Source organism: Pantherophis guttatus, chromosome 2 (genome assembly GCF_059756535.1).
Source record: "Pantherophis guttatus breed Tessera chromosome 2, ASM5975653v1, whole genome shotgun sequence".
In the NCBI taxonomy this organism is placed as follows: domain Eukaryota; kingdom Metazoa; phylum Chordata; class Lepidosauria; order Squamata; family Colubridae; genus Pantherophis; species Pantherophis guttatus.
In genome coordinates this window covers 184,468,255-184,487,904 of record NC_142064.1, presented here as the reverse complement: position 1 = coordinate 184,487,904, position 19,650 = coordinate 184,468,255, and the positions used below count along the sequence as shown (strand labels likewise).

Below are 19,650 nucleotides of genomic sequence, written 5' to 3'. Positions count from 1 at the left end.
GTGGGAAATTCTAAACATTTTATAGAAAATTCAAGAAAGAAAAGGGTGGGGAAAAAATCAGCAAGAATTTCAAGATAAGGAAAGTATCTTTTCTTTACCTGCAACAAAGTAAAAGTAGACATGTTGGGCAAATTAGAGGAGCATGCATTTCTACAAGTTTGTCCCATTAAACTAAAGGGATTTACTTCCCCAAAAAGAATAATAGAACAATAGATAAAGGTTTTCTGGCCCAAAGCAATTTAATCACAGCATATTGATTTGACACTTTCAAATTTTAAAAGGTCACCCTTAAAAAGACCACACGTTATTCTGACAGCAAATAATGACTGTTTCCAAATTGTAATATCAGTAATCTTACTGTTTCTTTTTACAGGTACAGAAAAACTAGAGAACATATCATTTGTATCCATCTTAGGTGATATAAAATGTACAAAGCATTCCCAAATTATGAGTCATACTGTATATCAAAAGAGTTGTAGTTATGAAAATCGGTGGGTTCTATTGAAAGCCCCTATAAATCAATGCCAACACCATATAAAAAAGTATTAACTTGCATGACATTTGCCTTATCAATTTGTCCCCACATTCACCTGCAGAATGGAATAAACAATTATTTTACACTCAGAAAAGATACAAAAGAAAATGTTCACGCACAATATATGTTTTCTTTTATACAGTGTGGTACCTAGCTCTTAAGAATCATCAAACTAGGTGCTTGCCTTTAAGGCTGCCAGTTTGGCAAATGCTTAGATATTAACATTTTAAAAGATGAGCAGGTTATTGTCCAATGCCTTGACTTCCTGAAGATAAAGACAACTTACTATATTTCCAGTATTTATTTAAGACACTCCCTCTTTTTTAATATGACACTCTTCTACCCAATTGGAGTATTGTCTTCATTGCTTTTCCTTTAAATTAAATTTTTGATCAGAACAGCTGAATGATCTGTATCATTCAAAAAGTAAGAGAGAAGTCTCACAAATACAAAAACATATCTGCCTTATTTACAAATGAGACTTATTTATACGCCTTCATTTTGTTTCTAATTGTTTTTATTTTTTTTAGGCCACTTCTATCAATCAAATGATCATATGTTGTTGGAAATAAGTAAAAATATTTTAACCTTCCAGAAGAATAAAAGAATTACTGTCATCTTTCGGCTAACTGTGCTAGAGAAACAAATCCCAGGAAGATTAAACGGTTTAAATGGTCACCCAGGAAATGTTTCACAGCTGCCCAAAAGATAACAAGATCATAGGTTCTTGGTTTCTATTCACCTGGAAAATACATAAAGATCAATAGACTGTTCTGAACATCTGGGCTAGTTTTTTTTTTTTTTTAAATGTTATTGAAATCAATTTATTGTTCAGTAAAAACAGTACAGCTAGTCCTCAAGTTACGATCATAATGGAGCCTGGTCATCAAGATCGTAAATCGTGAGTCGTAAAACAAATGATGTGGTCATAAAGCGGCCACTGCGGTCATTAAGAGAACACTATGGTCATTAAGCAAACCAATGGTTCACTATCAGTGCAGTTTTGCCAAAAATTGAAAGTAACTTCCAGGTTTTGGCCAAATCATCATAAATGCAGTCACGTGACTTTGGATGCCGCGAATGGCTACAAATGTGGCCATGTCACCAAGCACCTGAAGTTTAGTCACGTGACTGCAGGGGGAACCTATCACTGGAACTTTGAATATGGGTCGTAAGTAGTCCCAAGGTAGGTCTCTTATAACTTCAAGCAGTTGCTAAACAACTGGCTATAAGTCAAGGACTATTTGTACTTTATGATTGTTCAGTTCTAGAATTCTTGGATAAAATCTGAGTTCCATAACTAAAATCTTGCCCGAAGTCTCCTTTTGAGATTTTAAAACATAATTATACCAATGAGATCTGTCAGATCTAATTGTAAAACATAAATGACAATAAACCCCCGAAAACATTGAATGAGAATGGTACATATAAAATCATGTTCCCTTGCAAATGATGCTAATTTTCAAAGACTATGATTGGTTGTTTGGGAGGTTTATTTGTTTCTGCACCCTTATGTTTCCAGCGGTTTGTGTGACATTTGTCAACTGAAATGATACGAAGAAAAATCGATAGCTGTGGGCTCTTTCTTCTATGCTTCTTCTCACACGACTAGGCTGAAGATTGCTTTGTTACTGCATCTTTCCTAGTTGGATCTTTTTCCAGGCTTCAGAGGCTGTAAAAATGCAGGAGTCAAGAATCCCAGCCACAGTAAATGTTCCACCAATGATGGCACAAATCTGAAATGGATAAAGAAGAAGGAAACGTTAAGTACTGTTTGCCTTCCCTCCCCTCCCCTCCGACTTACTTCCCCACAAGCCTCAGAAAGACCTCTGCCATACAGCTGCTTGATTTTTATTAAGTTACTTTTTAGTGAAACATGCTAGATGCAGTTAATGTAAGTTTAATCAATGAGCTGAATAAAGATTTGAACTTTTTGTTAAATACAGTATAAAACACCTTAGTGTTGTAGTGTCTTTTTCTGAATTCTTTAGATCTTAGTAAATATTCCCCTTTAAAAAAATCACCAATGTATGTTTCTCAACCCCATTTCTACCTTTCGTCTTGTTCTTCCTGATTACATTAGAACATTAGATTGAGATCATGTCATTTTAGTGCCCAGTATAGTACAATATAGCATTAAGGACAGTAGTGAGTTTCAAATCCCATTGCTACCAGTTTGCTTGTGGGCGCTTGCATGCTTGCACACGCACGCAACGCTTCTGCACATGTGCAGAAGCTTCTGCGCATGCACAGAGACATCTGGGTGGGTGGGCAGAGCCTCCCCCTGCTGCCGCTACCAGTTCCCCTGATCTGGGGTGAACCAGTAACAACCCACCACTGATTAAGGATCTTCCCAACTAATCGCCCCATTCATGCAGAAAACTATACTGGAATGACATTTGCTTCCCATTCTGCTTTCCTCCACTCCTTTCCTCCCGCCATTGTGGCTGCTTCTAGTTGCGGCTGTCTAGTGCTGTTCAGGTTATTTTGAGTAGCATTCTTTAATCACTGTTTTAGGAGTATACCTGACTAAACTCAGTGTGCCTCACTCTGGGTATACATGCATAGGATTTCTGCGATGCAAGACTGTAATTCTATGGAATTTACTTCTGGATAGATATTATAGCAGCCTTCTTCCAACTGGATCATTGGTGAAATTTAATTTTTTTTACTACCGGTTCTGTGGGCGTGGCTTGGTGGGCGTGGTGTGGTGTGGCTTGGTGAGCGTGGCAGGGGAAGGATACTACAAAATCTCCATTCCCACCACACTCCAGGGGAAGGATACTGCAAGATCCCCATTCCCTCCCCACTCCTGGGGGAAGGATATTGCAAAATCTCCATTCCCACCCCACTCTGGGGCAAGCCAGAGGTGGTATTTGCCAGTTCTTCGAACTACTCAAAATTTCCGCTACTGTTTCTCCAGAACCGGTCAGAACCTGCTGAATTTCAACCCTGAACTGAATGCCCTCCAGATATGTTGGTCTCAATCCCATTAACTGGCTGGGCATTATGCTAATTGTAGCCATCAGGACACTACATTAGGAAGGATGCTTTATCTCTTTGGGCTACATACTGAATTTGATAAACATTATTGTTCTTGTACACAGAACATCCTTTCTGTGGATGAGAAATGAGATTAAAGGATAATCATTCAATTGTGAAGGGAACTAGGAATAAGGTTACAGATAAGGTTATAAATAAACTACAACAAAGTTTATTTAGTGACCATCCAAAGGAACAATTCCACTGAAAAATGTGATTTATGACCATTTTTCACACTTACGACCGGTGCAACGTCCCTATGGTCACGTGATCAAAATTCAGCCGCTTGGCAATTGACTCATGTTTATGACGGTTGTCGTGTCATGGGATCACCTTTTGCCATCTTCTAACAAGCAGAGTCAATGGGGAAGCCAGGTTCATTTAACAACCATATTACTAACTTAACAACTGCAGTGATTTACTTAGCAACTGTGGCAAGAAAGGTCGTAAAATGGGGCAAAACTCAATTAACAGATGTCTCAATTTAGCAATATAAATTCTGGGCTCAGTTGTGATTGTGACACTCTCTGTATACAGAACTTCAACAGCAGTAACAGAAGCAGTGGGGGAGGAATTGCTCACTTCTGTGTGCATTTTTCATTCAGATATTTGTGTCCAGTGAGCTAAGTGAGATGGAAATATGTTTCCGTTAAGAAAAGAAATAAGTTAATGCATTTTTCAAAACGCAGCTAAAATTCTGGGAAATAAAAAAACCACAGAAAGAAAGGGAAGAAACTAATCACTTTACATCTTTTTTTCTTTTTGCAAAGTAAAATGTTTTACCCTAACTACTCCTTTTAGTTCATTTACCCTGCCTTCTACCAAAAGTGATGCACAGTTACTTTTTAGGGAATATAACAGCAGAATGAATTAGGTAACTTCAACCAACACGAATCAGCTGACACCAGAGGTTTTAAACCACAAGATGGTAGAGGAGAAATACTTGATGCATCAAAGCAGGAAAGTATGACTTCACTTTTCTAAACATAGGAAAAATATAATTCCACGTCTATTTCAAAAAATGAAACGCCCCTACACACAGAGAATTCTCTGAAACAGTAGAAACAACTGGATTTCTTAGGATAGCCACCATTTCACTTCAACAATTAAGGAGCTAGGACATTTATTACACAAAACATCACTATATCATGATTATACGACAATCAATAAACATGATTAGGCCAAAAAAATACTCTGAACATGCAGACATGAGTCACCAAAAAATGTAAATAATGTCCCCAGTTCCTCTTATGTTGAGCCAATCAATAATTTTTGCCTGGGCCAGAAGGCTATAGCCCTACTCCACAATCATGACAATGACAATTCAACTCCAGGTCAATCATGATGCAGTAGGGACTTGGGACAGCAAAAATGATGATGGCCTGGAGAGTAACTCTGTTAGTTTGAAAGGCCTGAGATAATAATTTGCCCTATGAGCCTCCCCTGGATTTTGTCCTAGCAAAGAGGCTGGTATTTCAACATAACAGAAATGGAAGAATAGTATTTAGAAGAATTTTTTTTAGTAATGATAGAAAAAGGCTGATATCATTAAAACACATATGAACAGGCATTGTCCCTTCGATCAAGAACTTTAGACCTAAAGCTAGAACATGATTGTTTGTTGACTTCATACTCAATTAGCATTTTTAAAAAAAGCAAGCCAAGATGTGAGAAGTTCAACTGGATCCTGGTGCCAAAGAAGCAGATTAAGAAAAGGAAGTCAAAGTGCGCACAGCTTTACTACGTGAGACAATCCAGGAGCAATAACAGCAAACAGAGGTTTGTAATAAATAGTGGTTTTATCTTCAAAAGAATATTTACTATGGATACACTTACTACAGGCAGAGGTCAAACAAGCAGCAAATTACAGCAGGGAAAACACACAGAAACACAGAGCCGCCCTAACAGGGCCTATTCTTATTATACAGGCTCTTAAAAGGATAACAGCCCAAAAACCTTGCTAACTCATTCCCATCATTACATCATTGCATCATTGCAGCAGCTGTTCAGCTCTTAAATCACTACCCTGACAAAGGAAGAACGCTAATTCAAGATGCTATTATCATATAGAACAGATTAGAAGCCAGGACAAATGGGCAAATGACAACGCTTATGATAAGAGATAGGTAAAGAGCACTAAAATAAAAAGCCAATCAGCATTCAAAGATTGCACAAATTACAACAAAGGCAGGATTGAAAACACAAATTTACATTTACATTTTTGTACTGAATAATGTATCAGAGTAGTATGTAATATATGGTCCTTCAGATATCACCTAACTACAGTTCCACAAAGTCATGATTTCATAATGAACAAACTACATTTCTCTCTACTGTTTAGTATAATGAGATATAATAAAGAAAAACCTCCCTCCCTACACTCCCCGCTCGTCTCAGCCTTTAGGCTAAAGCCTCCAATACCTTCCCATTGTCCTATATGAACAATTTTCTGTTTTCTGGATGCATCTGGGAACAAGTTCAGCATTACAGCTCTTTTTTGACTTAAATCTCTAGCATATATACTCAGTTTAAGAGTAAGCAAGGACAAGAGGGTGACAGTAACTTACCGTCGTGATAAATCTGTACAAAGGCTGTCGCCTTTCTGTGTACTTCACTGTAATTGGGCTCAAATCATATCGAAACCAAATAGCTGGAATAATGCGTCCTGTGTGGCTATATGCTACATATTCCTAAAAAAGGATGCATGGCAGAAAATAAATATACTTATATATGTAAAACAGACCTCTAAGAATTCAGTATACATCTATTCACTTTCCCTAAAATACTGATAATCTTTGAGATGTTTATTGGAATCCAAGTTAACTTTAAAGAGCACGCCCTTCAAAATCAAATTGGACTTAAACTAGTAATGATTTTTTAAGATACTGATTTCACAGGGCCTACTCCACATAAGACTACATCTTGATCTAACTCAATTATAGATAGGACAAAATTAGTACCTCTTATGCAGTAAAGTAGCAGTTACAACTTTCTGGGCTATGACAGAAAATCAATAGAATAGAATAGAATAGAATTTTTTATTGGCCAAGTGTGATTGGACACACAAGGAATTTGTCTTGGTGCGTATGCTCTCAGTGTACATAAAAGAAAAGATACAGTCATCAAGAATATTTTGAGATCCTGTAATTTTAAAGTAGCATTTTAATTCCTGAAGTTCAAAAGGTTAGAAATGGCAAAATTTCCCAAAACTGGTGGGTAATTGAAGTGCATATTAAAAAGATCTTGAGAAACAATGAAAGGCATTAGAATAATAATTTAAAAAATCCAGAATGTAGCATTATGAAGTCAGGTAGTAGGAAATCTGTGTAAAAGTAAATTCTTTCATATGAGATTAGCAGGACTGAAGCGAACTACATTAATTTTTAAACATTCGTTTTTGTAAAAGGAAGCAAATGCTCTGGATAGAGAAAAGTATACCTAATTAATAGGAAGGATCTATCTCAAAATCCATTAATTCAGCCATGCTTCAGCTATATAAGACAGTTACTCACAAAGCAGGAAGCAATGATTGGTCAATCAATTTATAGCCTATGTCAGTTTATCAAGTATTCATATATCTATCCTTTTTCCATGTTAATCTGCAAATAATATTTTAATTGCCATGGAGTTGAAAATATATATTCCAATATTCATGTCTAAGCACTTCATCTATTGTGATTGGGTATCTTTTTGAGCTGAAAACTTTATTGGACTAAACTGGGAAGTTTGAAAAACAGAATTTTTCATTCCTATCAGTTTGGCTGCACTGAAATTCATACAGGTTAAATGTACTTCAACCTTACTTTTTATTTTCTTTTTTTCTAGACTTCCAGAAGAGGGTGCTATGTGTACTGTTTAAACAAATGCACATTGAAAGAGCAACAACCAATACAAGACTGGAAAATAGTATTAAATCAAGCCTTTATAGAAAGAGATGTAATATCTTTACCTTATTGGCTACAGTATATTGGTATGAGTACCGCTGCTTGCCGCTCATGTCTTCATACACAGTAGGAACAATCTTCAGTATATAATCATGAGAAGCAAGGGCTGTGTAAACAGAATATACTTCTTTTTGAGAAACCAAAAACAACACAGAGGCTCTTCTGGTGTACAGATTTAAAAGTACAAGTATTGAACCTGGCTTAATCTGTTCAGAATTATATTAATTACTATCTAAAAATAATATGCAATTGTCCTAATTTTTCTCACTGTACAAGGATATATCTAATCCTTTTTTTTTTTTTGGTGGACTGCCAGATGCTCTATCACACTCAGTAAAACATGAAAAATCTAATTTGACTAAATGTTGAAAGATTATTCTGGTTTGCAATGCCCAATCATCACTAGAAAATCACTAGAAAACTTTCAATACTTACTCCAATACTTACTCAATACTCAAATGAATTTGGAGATACTATATAATTTTACGTACAGTATGTTCAGTCTTACCCACTTGAAATTCAAATAACATTTTTTTTAAAAAAAAGCATTACATTTATGTCATGGATCATATTACTGACTTTTATATTATATTATATTATATTGACTGTTTCCTAATATGATTTGATTGCTTATTTGTTCCCTATGACTATCATTAAGCCCCCTGCGCCTTTGCTGCCTTGGTCAGAGTCTGATTCCAGAAGTGGCCTGGGGAAGCGTGGAGGTTGGGACTCGGTTGGTGAAGTGGGGCTGTGCAGGGGGCGTAAGGCAAGGCACTGCTACCCAAAAACACTGTTGTCATGATTTCTGCTGCCTGCAACCGGCCGAAAACATGATGCTCTTTTTTCACATTTTCAGCCAATTCCAGGTGGCGGAGATCGTGGCAACAGTGTTTTCGGGTGGCAGCGCCTTGCCTTACGCCCCTTGCACAACACCCGCTTCGCTAACCGAGTCCTGACCTCCGCGCTTTCCCAGAATCAGGCTCTGACCGAGGCAGCAAAGGCGCAGAAGGCTTGCCGGGAAACCCGGCACCGTATTTACGAGATGACAGTGTCCAAGAGAACTAAAGTGCTGCGTCTTTATCGAGCCTTGCTGCGAGAAAGCCAGGCTTTCAACGCCTATGGCTATAGGTAGGAAGACGGGCGCGTCTTGAGAGTGGAGCTTTCGGTGCCAAGTCCCTCTTCTGCCCCCATAAAAATCATCCCCCACACCACCCACTCCAGTTAAATGCGTGTAGAGTGATAGGGTTTGTTTTAAATGGATAAAAAGATCTGTGCTGTTCGTTATCAAAATCCCAGTGGAAGTAAGGACACGGCTGATCCTGATGCTGGTAGACAGAGGAAGAATTCTTTTTTTTCCTCTCCAAAAATTAAGGTGCGTTTTATAATCCCCAAAATACGGGTATATACTGTATTCAAATGTATCTGAAGACTACCACACTAAGGAAATGGTTATATATAATTAATCTCTTTTATAACCTGAGAAATCAAGTCTGTTCATCCCAAATTTATTTCATTGTTTAAGACCATCAATGATACAATCGGATTAGTTTTCATAAACTTCTCCAATTATGAATGTTATATTAATACAAAATAAATCGAACACCACAAATTGTACATACGATTTGAACTGAGTTTGTTTGTTCCCTCCAGTGCATTGAATGCTCCATGAATGTTGTGGACCTGATGAAAGAAACACCACAAAATATATTTTTGCATTAAGTATGTATTCTGTTCTCCGAAGAGGAATAAAATAATCCTTAAACAGAGATAAGAAGAAGAGGAAGCAAAAGGGAAGAAACCTCTTCAATTTTCATATATTCGATGTCATCATTCATCCTTAGTTGGGAACAATTTTTTTGAATTTCCAGAGACCTTGTAAACAAAGTATCTTAAAGCAACTGAAGCATCTCAAGATATCTACAATACTTGGCGTATATTAGCTAACTTTATAAAGTTAAATTCTGAGCATTCAAAGATAAATGAAGTATTAAAGAATTTCACCAAACTTCAATAAGATTTTTTAAAAATGAAAATGCTTAAATATCAACTTTGATTAATTAAGGTTTCTAAGTCTTGTGCTTTACAAAAGCAACAACTGACACAAGGGTAACACTTATAAAAGGATGGTGCAGCTGGTTTTCTAAAGAGGCATTCAAATTATTAACACTCTAAAAGATTTGCCCTGTACCAAGTGGCACAACATCTACTGAAAGATTATGCAGAAACATGACCGCAGCTCTGTTTTTGACAGAACTTCATTCATAGATGTGTCATCAGAACAGCTCATTGAGAAGCAGCATTTTTTTTAAAACAGAGCTAATGCCAAGTTATGAGCTCAGTGAATCCATTACACTACAAAGACAAAACACTTTCATGATCTGGCCTGAAATATAAAACCAGTGAGAAGATTAATTCAAGTTTGAGGATACCGATTTTAAGGAAGTTTCTTTTTTTCAAGACTAACAGCCCGAGGACATCCCAAGAACCTCAACTAGCAATCAGAATGAAAATCCTTGCAACACATGGACAGATTCAATCACAGTTCCATTGGAAAACTGTGAGCATCCTAGATCACGCTAAATCCAAAAACGCTAGGGAATTTCTGGAAGATTTGTATTCAGACAAATCAACCATCAATAGACACATAGAGCTTAACCATATGTACACACCATTCAAACAATAAAACCATATGTACACACCAGACAATAAAAATCCAAGAAAGAACTGAAAAGACCAATACAATACTCTCTGGCAGCCAAGCAGAGATTGATACCGACAAACAAAAAGAAAACAATTTCCTAATCATGAAACTACAAGGATTAAAAGCCACTGACAGGGCAAGCTCCTGTATAAAAATGGAGCAAGCCCCAACTCACTAGCAATGATGAATGTTACGTAGTCAGGTAATGGAACATCTGCAAGCAAAAAAATCAATTAAGAGAGCACCAAGGACTTCAATGTTGAACCCTGAACAACATATATTATCTTCTATTCATATTGATCTATGTTGCACTAGTCAGACTGCAGCACTTGCAATACTGTGTCCAGTTCCACAATACAGAAATGATGTTGAGGAATTGGAAAACATGCAGAGAAGAGCAACAAAGGTGGTAAGATTCTTGCAGGCTAAATACTACAAAGAGCAACTAAAGGAATTGGGTGTGCTTCGGTGGTGGGTTGCTCCCAGTTCGGTCCGGTTCTATAGAACTGGTAGTAAAACCGGCGGGAGGCTCCGTCCATCCGCCACGACATCATCATGGGTGATCTGCGCACGCACGGTCCTGTTGCGAACCAGTAGTAAAGGTAAGTAGAACCCACCCCTGGTGTGCTTCATGTAAAGAGAAAGGTAGGGGAAGACATGATAGCAGTTTTCCAATACATGAGGAGATGTCACAAAGATTGATTCTCTATAGCACCTGACAGTAATATAAAAACAAGGGATGGAAGAATTATACATATATATCCAAACTTGAAGTAAAAGGAAATTTCCTGATTGTGAGAGGCACTAAGCAGTGGAACAGCCTGCCTCCTAAACTTATGGATGTTTCATCACTGGATATTTTCATGAAAAGATCAGACAGCCATTTGTCTGAGATAGTCTGAAGATTATTGTCCTGGACAGTAGAGTAGAAAACCTCTATGATCCCTAGCAGTTTAGCTTTACTACTGCATTTTTACCATGTTTACATCTCTTTCTGGACTTATCCTGATACTAAGTTCCCCAATCTTGCAACCTTCATGTTGCCGATTGTGCAATGTCTCCCAACCTGTCATTCTCTAGCTATGTTAGGAATGGAACTCCCAAAACTTCAGGAGTTGTACTCCCAACAGATCTGGAAGATGCTAGCTTGGGTGAGGCCGAGATAGAGCACAAGTGAAGGTATGTTTTGTACTACAGTTAGATATAAGTGCATACCAAATAAAAAAATACTAAATACCCTTTTTATCTTGTAGAACATCCATCATTCATAGAGAAAATAAAGCGTTAATAAGCCCCCAAATCTACTATTAGTCACAGCAAAGAATACAAACTATTCAAAACTATTCTTGAAACTATGTGTGAGATAAAACACAGTATCTGTCCAAATATGCTGTACACACACACACACACACACACACACACCAGAAGGTACAAGAAACTATGGTGAGCCACTACTGGCCAATGCAATTAAGCAAAGAACTCCCATAAATAAGCAATTCTGGAGGGACAAGACAAATAAGAATCAATAACAAAGTAAATAATTCCAAACTGGAGCTTTTATAGTTGGAAGAATAAACCTGATTTAATATTAGCAAGGCCTATTTTTAACAGGTTGCAAAATAACATTCAGAAAAAAGCACCCTGTTACATAAAATTATGTTTTTCTCACTGAACTAATTTGTTTAGTTTTCATTTCCACTCAATCTTTCTTTTCAATTGTAAACGTAGATCACATAATTGCATCAGATATTCCTAGCAGTTGTTTCTAGCAGACAAAGGAGACATGTACAGATGAGCTCATTCTTACGGGCTGCGTTGCACAAGTTGGCAACTCCTTGCTATTTACAAACAAACGGATTTCCATCTATGTAGGATGCATGCGTTGGTAAGCACCCTTCCCCTATCTTAAAATAAATTGACCATACATAGGCTTTTTTTCTGATGCATTCACCTGCCACAACAGAAATAAACCAGTGTATCAGACTGAATAGAAATGCTTTGCATATTGCTACATACAATTGTTTAACAAGATGCACAACCTTCTTGAGAGCTAGATCTCAGAACTCACCTGCAGCTTGTCACCAAAGGAGAGTTTATGGATGACATGTGTCATATCAGGATTCTGAGGCTGTGCAGTGGCACTATGTGTTGATACATGAAAATTCCCTGGAACCTAAAAGAAAGCAAAGTTCAGTTTCTGTTGTGCTTAAAACCATCAGCAAACCAATGTTTGATGTGTAATTTGAAATTTCAAAACACTTATAATCCCTGGAAGATGCAGGATCAGCAATGACTGGAAATGCTTGAAATGCTTATGCAATTAAACCTCCCCCCCTTTAAATGTTCATAATTATAATTTAAGAGCAAAAAAAAAAAAAACCTGCAGTGGATTTTTTTAGGTTTTGCAACTAGTCAACAAAGAAGCTAGCTAATATGAAAAACATCGTAAAGAAAATAATAATCATACTTATCAAGGAAAATGTTTACATGGCAAAATGAGCAAGACTGATGGCATACCATTTTTAGGCATATTCTAACATGAATTAATAGGCAGTACAATTTCATAGCCTGTGGTGCAAACAGGAGGCATGAGTTGGCTGTACATCTACCAACAACATGCTACAGGCTCCTTTTCCTCCACCCTGTGGAGTCACAGGTAGCCTTATAAGGCTGGATTATCTAATGCCACTCCACCCATCCCACGAAGCAGATCTGGTTTTTCATAGCTGCTAGTAAGTGAAACTGGGGCTCTTCTACTCCCATCCTGAGAACTGATGATCCTCGCTCTTTAACATCAGGATGCTTCTTTCCATCAGGGTGTCATTCTTTATTAGCTAAGAGGTCCTTGGAATAGAAGGCAGCATTGTACTACTTTAGGTTACAGCTCTTTGCTCTGTGGTGACTCATAAGACAGAAGATACAATGTTTTGGGGAGAAAAGAGAAAAAGCAACATGCATACTTGTTATGCTCTTCAGAAAGTCAGAATCAACTCTAAAGCACTTAAAAATTCTACATTAACATTACTCCTATCACTGATGAACCAAAAATGGAATCTATCATTCCTCTTTCTGTCATGCCCTTTGCCTCAGTAAATACCACCATGTTTTCCCGAAAATAAGACCCGGTCTTATTTTCTTTTGGGCCCCAAAATAAGCACCAGGTCTTATTTTCGGGGGACATCTTGCCCACTTACCTTAGGACCACTGCAGCCAGGCCTCCCATGCCCGGACACCTGTTGTGCTGCTGCCTGACTTCTTCTGCGGCCGCTTGCAGCCTCTTGCAGCCAGATGCCATGTGACTCAGCACGCCGGTGCCGCTCCTCACGGCAGGAGGCTGCATGGTGTGTTGTGCCATTGTGTGTGCAAGTGGCAGCACTGGCATGATGAGCCATGTGGCCTCCTGCTGGAAGCAGTAACACTGGTGCAATACACCTCGCAGTATCTTGCCACGAGTGGCGGCACCGGCACAATGAACCATGAGGCTTCCTGCTGCGAGTAGTGGCACTGGTGAAATGCGCCACATGGCATATGTCCAACAGCAGCTACAGAAGTCAAGCAGTGGCAGTCCTAAGGTAAGCAGGTGCGGGGCGTGTGGAGAAGCTCAACCCCTTCACCCTCACCCTACCTTGATTTTTACGCATGTACCTTGCCCCACCCCATACAACCAAGTGGGTGGGGCTTAACTAGAGCTTATTTTGGGGGTAGAGCTTATATTAGGCACAGGCATAAAAATCAGGCTAGGGCTTCTTTTCGGGGTAGGTCATATTTTCAGGGAAACACAGTATATCCAATTTTCTTTCTTATATTGCTTTAGAACTTGGGCTGCTGCATTTAGTCAAAATAAATTTCTAGATTAATTGATTAAAGATGTGTCCTGGAATTAATTATACATTATACTTTCTAAAGTATTTGTTTTAATGCAAGCAATTATAAAACTTCAGGTAATATCAAAATTCTTAGAAAAAATATTTTCTCTTTTCAGAAGAAACAAAGACTATTTCTCCAATGATGTCTGGTTGCACATATACATATGACAACAAAAAAATTGCCAGCTTTTTTCTTCTAAATTGTTTATTTATATGCGCATATAAATGGGTAACAGTTGTAATTGTGACACTGTATTGGTAAGTTTGTTGTTGCTGCTATTTAAAGTAGACTTAAAGCTAATCATTTAATTATGAAATCATCATCATCATTATTATTATTATTATTATTATTATTATTATTATTATTATTATTATTATTATTATTATTATTATTGGCATATGGGATTATTAAGTAGTCAGGAGACTACAATGTTACTGAAGATTTGTAGTTTGGCTGCCCGTTTACCAGTTCTGTTAGATACACACACGTGTGTTTCCTACAGTATGCCATAGGAGAACAAACTAGCTTTGAGCTAGAAAGACAAGTCGCTCCACCTGCAGTGTCATCCAAGCCCCCCGCTCCCTGGAGCCACTTTGTAAAGAGGTGCCACAAGCCGGAAGATTCAGAACTGGCAGGAATCTGATTGCCTTCATGGAGCACCAATTTGTCTCCCCACTGAAGTGGTACCTATTTATCTACTCGCATAGAACATGCTGTCGAACTACAAGGTGAGCAGAAGCTAAGGTAAGTGATGGCAGTTCCCCCCACCATGCAGAGCTAGGGATTAAACCGCTGGAGCAGAGACCATCTCCAGTTTCATTAAGCCACTGAGTGACCACACCTTTCATTATGAAATCATGTGAACGTATTATAGAACCAAAAGTTGGAAGGAACCATTTAGAACATCAGATCTAACCCTGCTTAATCCAGGAATCCAAATTAAAGCATTCCAGTCTAGCACTTGCTTGAACACACCCAGTAAAAGGAATCCCACCTTATCTAAGAAACTGGTTGTACCATCAATTGCCCTTAAGTGTTATAGTCCTTTTTTTAATTAGTTTTTGATTAAATTTATTATAACATAAAACAAAAATAGAGACAAATATAAAAAGGGAATAGGGGAAGGAAAAGAAGGGGGAAAAGGTAAGACGTAAAGAAAAAACAAGGCAGCGACTTCCAACATTTTTCAGTGCAGTAGAGTACAAAATATAATTACAACCTCAATTTTTTGCTTTATCTATTTAGGAAGTACTAGCCATCTCTATAAAATCAAAGTAATGTAATCATCAAGACCTAAAATCACAGTTTCCTTTTTTTTCTTTTTACAGCATGAAGTCCAGAAACAGTTTCCAAGTCTTAGTCCCACCCCCCCACCCGCCCCTAAAATTTATTTGGAGTGTGCTTTCTTGTAACTGACATTCATGATTAACAGATCATGACTTTTTTTCCTGTATTTTTTCAGGTGTTACTTTATTTTTCCTCAGTCTTCTTGTTTCATTTTAAACATTTGTAATTCCTCCTATTACTCTTCACTGAAGCTTATTTTTAGTTCCCCAATGAACTATATTACCCTCTTCTGACCTTGTAAAATACCTAATGGTATTTTAGGGTACCATGGGTACCTAAAATAGGATCTGACTAATGCCCAATAAACTGGAATTACTACTGTCAAGTGATTTTGGAAAGTATATTTCAAAATGGAATACATACATGAGAAGTGACTGTTCAAGATCAGCATGGAAATGAATGGTGTTTATTAACAAGTTATTTCAAAATAGTAAGGATGGGATATTTTCTTGCTAAACACTCCAACTGTTGCTTGAAACAGCAGAATGGAAAATGTACTTAATTGTAGATTGCTTCATCTTGTGGCAACATTCCATGGAACAGAGACATAAAATCAGTTTTCTTAACAAGATTCTGATTTCCAGGAATGAAAGCTATATGAAAACAGTTGACCAGGACACTTATTCAGGAAGAGGTTCCAATTTCATCAGTTATTTCTGTAATAACTTCTTATTCTTATTATGAGTTAGAAAAGTTGCAGATACCTATGCTATTAAGGGGAAAATTTAACACCAAACCTGGTTTTTCTTCATAAAATGACAAATTTTATTCCTCATTCCTTTACAATCTGAGGGCCACTTTAAACAGCAGTATTTCTTCCGCAGTGGTATATGACCTAAATCACAGTTCTAGCAGCACATTTAACTCTCTAAACATACAAGCAGTTTCTTTTCAAAGCTTTTCAACATTTCCCCTGAATGTTCATTTTTACTTGCCTTGTTGATGCTGAAATGACCCTCAAATCTGCACCCATCGCCATTATTCAGAGGAATTTTCATTGAGTTATCAATGTGGCCAACTTCATGTCTTCCCATTTCATCTTGAATATCTAATCCAATCACTACAGGTCAAAGACCAGAGTTACAAAGAGGAAAAGAGAATTTGTTATAAATGACTTAATATATAGACATAACTGTATTTCCCATTTTTATATGAAAGTGAAACTAGATAGAAAAATGATCATCATTAAATATTTAATGTTTCCCTAGTTTTATGAACTCATAGAATTTAGTATTCTGTTAAATACTACCAGAGGTATTCAGTGAGTCAATGCTAGAATGCAAGCATCAACTCTTCTTTAGCAAGCTATTGACAAGCTTCTAGTATTTGATATGGCTCAATAGTGCTCCCCAAAACATCTGATCAGTTAACCCGTATACAGCAAAATGAATAAATGGAATATAGCTTTTGTTTTCCTCAAAGCTTTTCTTGTGTGTGTGTGTGTGTGTGTGTGTGTGTGTGTGTGTGTTTGTAATTTTTTTTTTAAATTCTTTTTGTTGTGTTTTTGGGTTTTTTTGTTGTATTCCTTTTTTAGTTTTTATCTTTGTCATTAAGACTCATGTATATGAGATGATCAGCTACATAAATTTATAAAATAAATAAAGTATAATAATAATTATATTGTCCTGCTAGTACATGGGAGGAAAAGACAACTAAAACGTTGCTATTCAGAGAATGAGTTAATAGAAAATGCTATACTGTATATATCATCTTTGCCATTGGAAAATAATCTTATTTTCAAGCTTAGGAACACCTAAGATATCTACCTGGCTATCTTGACTGAATCTTCTGTTGCTTGCCGTATTTCAGTAGCTATTCCATCAGTTCCTGTAGCCTTCTAATTTGGTAATGGCCAGAGTGCTGAACTATACTAGAGGTTCTTGAAAGTGATTATCTTCTAAGGAATCTTGGATGTTGACATCTCTACTGTATAGTGTTTTGGTATACTCCTTCCATTTTCCTTTGATCTCCTTCGAATTGGTTACATCTAATGGCACTTTTTACCATACCAATTTGAGATTGGAATCTTCTGGGTACAGAGATTTTTTAAAAAACCTTCCTTGTTTTTCCATGTCAGCTTCCACCTTCAATGACTTTACAGATGTTGTTGTAATACTGCTTCTTGTCTCTTCTAACAGCTCTCTAGTTAAGTTCCATTCTGAGGTTTTTGTCTTTCTTGATTTTGGCTTCTCTTCTCTTCTTGGCAATTGTCATGGTTTCTTTTGACATCCAGTTTGCTTTCTTTATTTCTGGCATTCTCCTTTCATATTCATCTTTAACAATTTATTTTAAGCTCATTCCATAGTTCCTGCAGTTCTCTATCAATGAAGTTCAGGACTTCAACATAATTCTTAATGTTCTCCTTGAAAAATACTGAATATATGTTCAAGAACATATTATGGAAATTGACTTACTTTTTTCTTCTTTAGCTTAAATTGGAGCTTTTACATGAGCATTTTATGATCTATTCCATATTCAGCACCTGGTTATATCTTTGATACTATATGTGAGCTACTCCATCTTCTATTAATAATAATATAGTCAGCTTGATTTCTAAATGCTCCATTTGGTGATGCCCATACAGTATACAGAGGCATTGATTTGGCTGTTTGAAATCAGTGTTAGGTACGAAGGAATCATTGGGAGTGGCAGAAATTGGTAAGTTGGTCTCCGACTTCATTTTGGTTTCCTAAGCCATACCATTCAACTACATTGTCTTCTTTTTTGTTTCCAATTTTGGCATTCCAGTCTCCAATCACAAGCAGCACATCTTATTTGCATCTTCTGTCAATTTCAAATAGAACCTGATCACAGAAATTATCAACTTCCTCTTCTTCTGTCTCGCTGATTGGAGCATAAACTTGAATGAAAGGATTGTCTATGAAATCTAATTAGTATTATTCATGTCATTGATTGCATTGTAGTCATGTTCTGTTCTTGCTATACTTATTCTAACTATAAAAGCAACACTTTGTTCTTTATTTTTTCTGGCCAGAGTAATAAACAGTGTGAACTTTAGTGTCCAGTCCCAGTCCCTCACAATTTATTGATGTCTAAGTCAATTTGTAGTTGCTTTAGTTCATATTTCACTGTGTTGAGCTTTCCTGTATTCATGTTTCTTATGTTTCATGTCCCTACTGTGATTCTAACTTTTAAACTTGGGAAATTCAAGGCTTTACTCTAGCCATGTCATGAATGCAGGGGTGGGTTCTATTTACCTTTATTACCAGTTCACAACGAGATCGCTTGCGCGCCTTGCTTCTGCGCATGCGCAGATTGGTGATGACAACATCCGGGGCAGTGGACAGGGCCTCCCACCAGTTTTACTACCGGTTCTTGCGAACTGGTCCGAATCGGGGGCAACCCACCACTGCATGAATGCATTTATAACATGGCCAGGGGACTCTGAAAGATCATCAACTCTTCCTCAGTAGCATTATTCAGCACAAAGTGGTCAATTATTCTATCCACATGGTTCTCTTATAGACCATTGTTTTCTCCTGGGTAATATAAATTGATTCCTTTGCCATTTTCACTAAAATAATAAACTGATGTGAGAGATGGCATTCACAGAAGGGAAGCTGATATGAGGGATTACACTGAAGCAGCAGTTTCCCAGGAAAGAGGAAGAACATTCCAGAAAAGGGAAAAAGGAGAAGGCAGCACAGCCAGAAACTGGATAGGAGACAGAGGAAGAGAGTAAGGATAGCCATTCCCTAAAATATCCCATGGTATATACATTAGGATGAGAGCAGTAAGGGTTTAGTCTGGCAAGATTCTGTCTGTTGTGTGTAAGCAAATAAAGAACTCTGGCTGAGTTGCTCTACGTCATTCTTGGGCTTATCTACCTCTGGCAATTTCCTATATAGTTGTTGCCGAGTACTGTATAGGTACCTGCTTGCTTTAGCTGGATACCTTCATGTCTCTCTCCCATTACACTATTGATAGTAAAGCTAAAAATTACCGTATTTTCTGGCATATAAAATGACTGGGTGTATAAGACGACCCCTGACTTTTCCTGTTAAATATATGGTTTGGGCTATACTCGCTGTATAAGACTACCCCTCTTCCAACGCACACCAAATAAAAATTAAAAAACATCAACTGGCTCACCCACAATGTAAAAGCAGCTGTGCTAGACCCAAAATGGCCCCTGCAACAAGCAGGAACCTCACACAGCCACAAAAAGCCACAAAAAACAACTTTCACATTTT

At 37.4% G+C, this 19,650-nt stretch overlaps 1 protein-coding gene across 3 annotated transcripts in view; it reads right to left on the bottom strand.

Annotated features, from left to right (window-relative positions):
• Positions 1–220: 220 nt before the first annotated feature.
• Positions 221–19,650, bottom strand: part of ERGIC1 (endoplasmic reticulum-golgi intermediate compartment 1) — an 80,675-nt gene continuing 61,245 nt past the window's right edge. For all 3 annotated transcript variants that reach the window (XM_034405505.3, XM_087887413.1, XM_087887412.1), the window contains exons 5-10: positions 16,372–16,496; positions 12,291–12,395; positions 9,141–9,201; positions 7,527–7,627; positions 6,145–6,267; positions 221–2,271 (exon numbers count right to left, since the gene is read on the bottom strand). In XM_034405505.3, the coding sequence (XP_034261396.1) occupies positions 2,164–2,271; positions 6,145–6,267; positions 7,527–7,627; positions 9,141–9,201; positions 12,291–12,395; positions 16,372–16,496 (623 nt within the window). In that variant the 3' untranslated portion in view covers positions 221–2,163. The remainder of the gene's footprint in view (positions 2,272–6,144; positions 6,268–7,526; positions 7,628–9,140; positions 9,202–12,290; positions 12,396–16,371; positions 16,497–19,650) is intronic.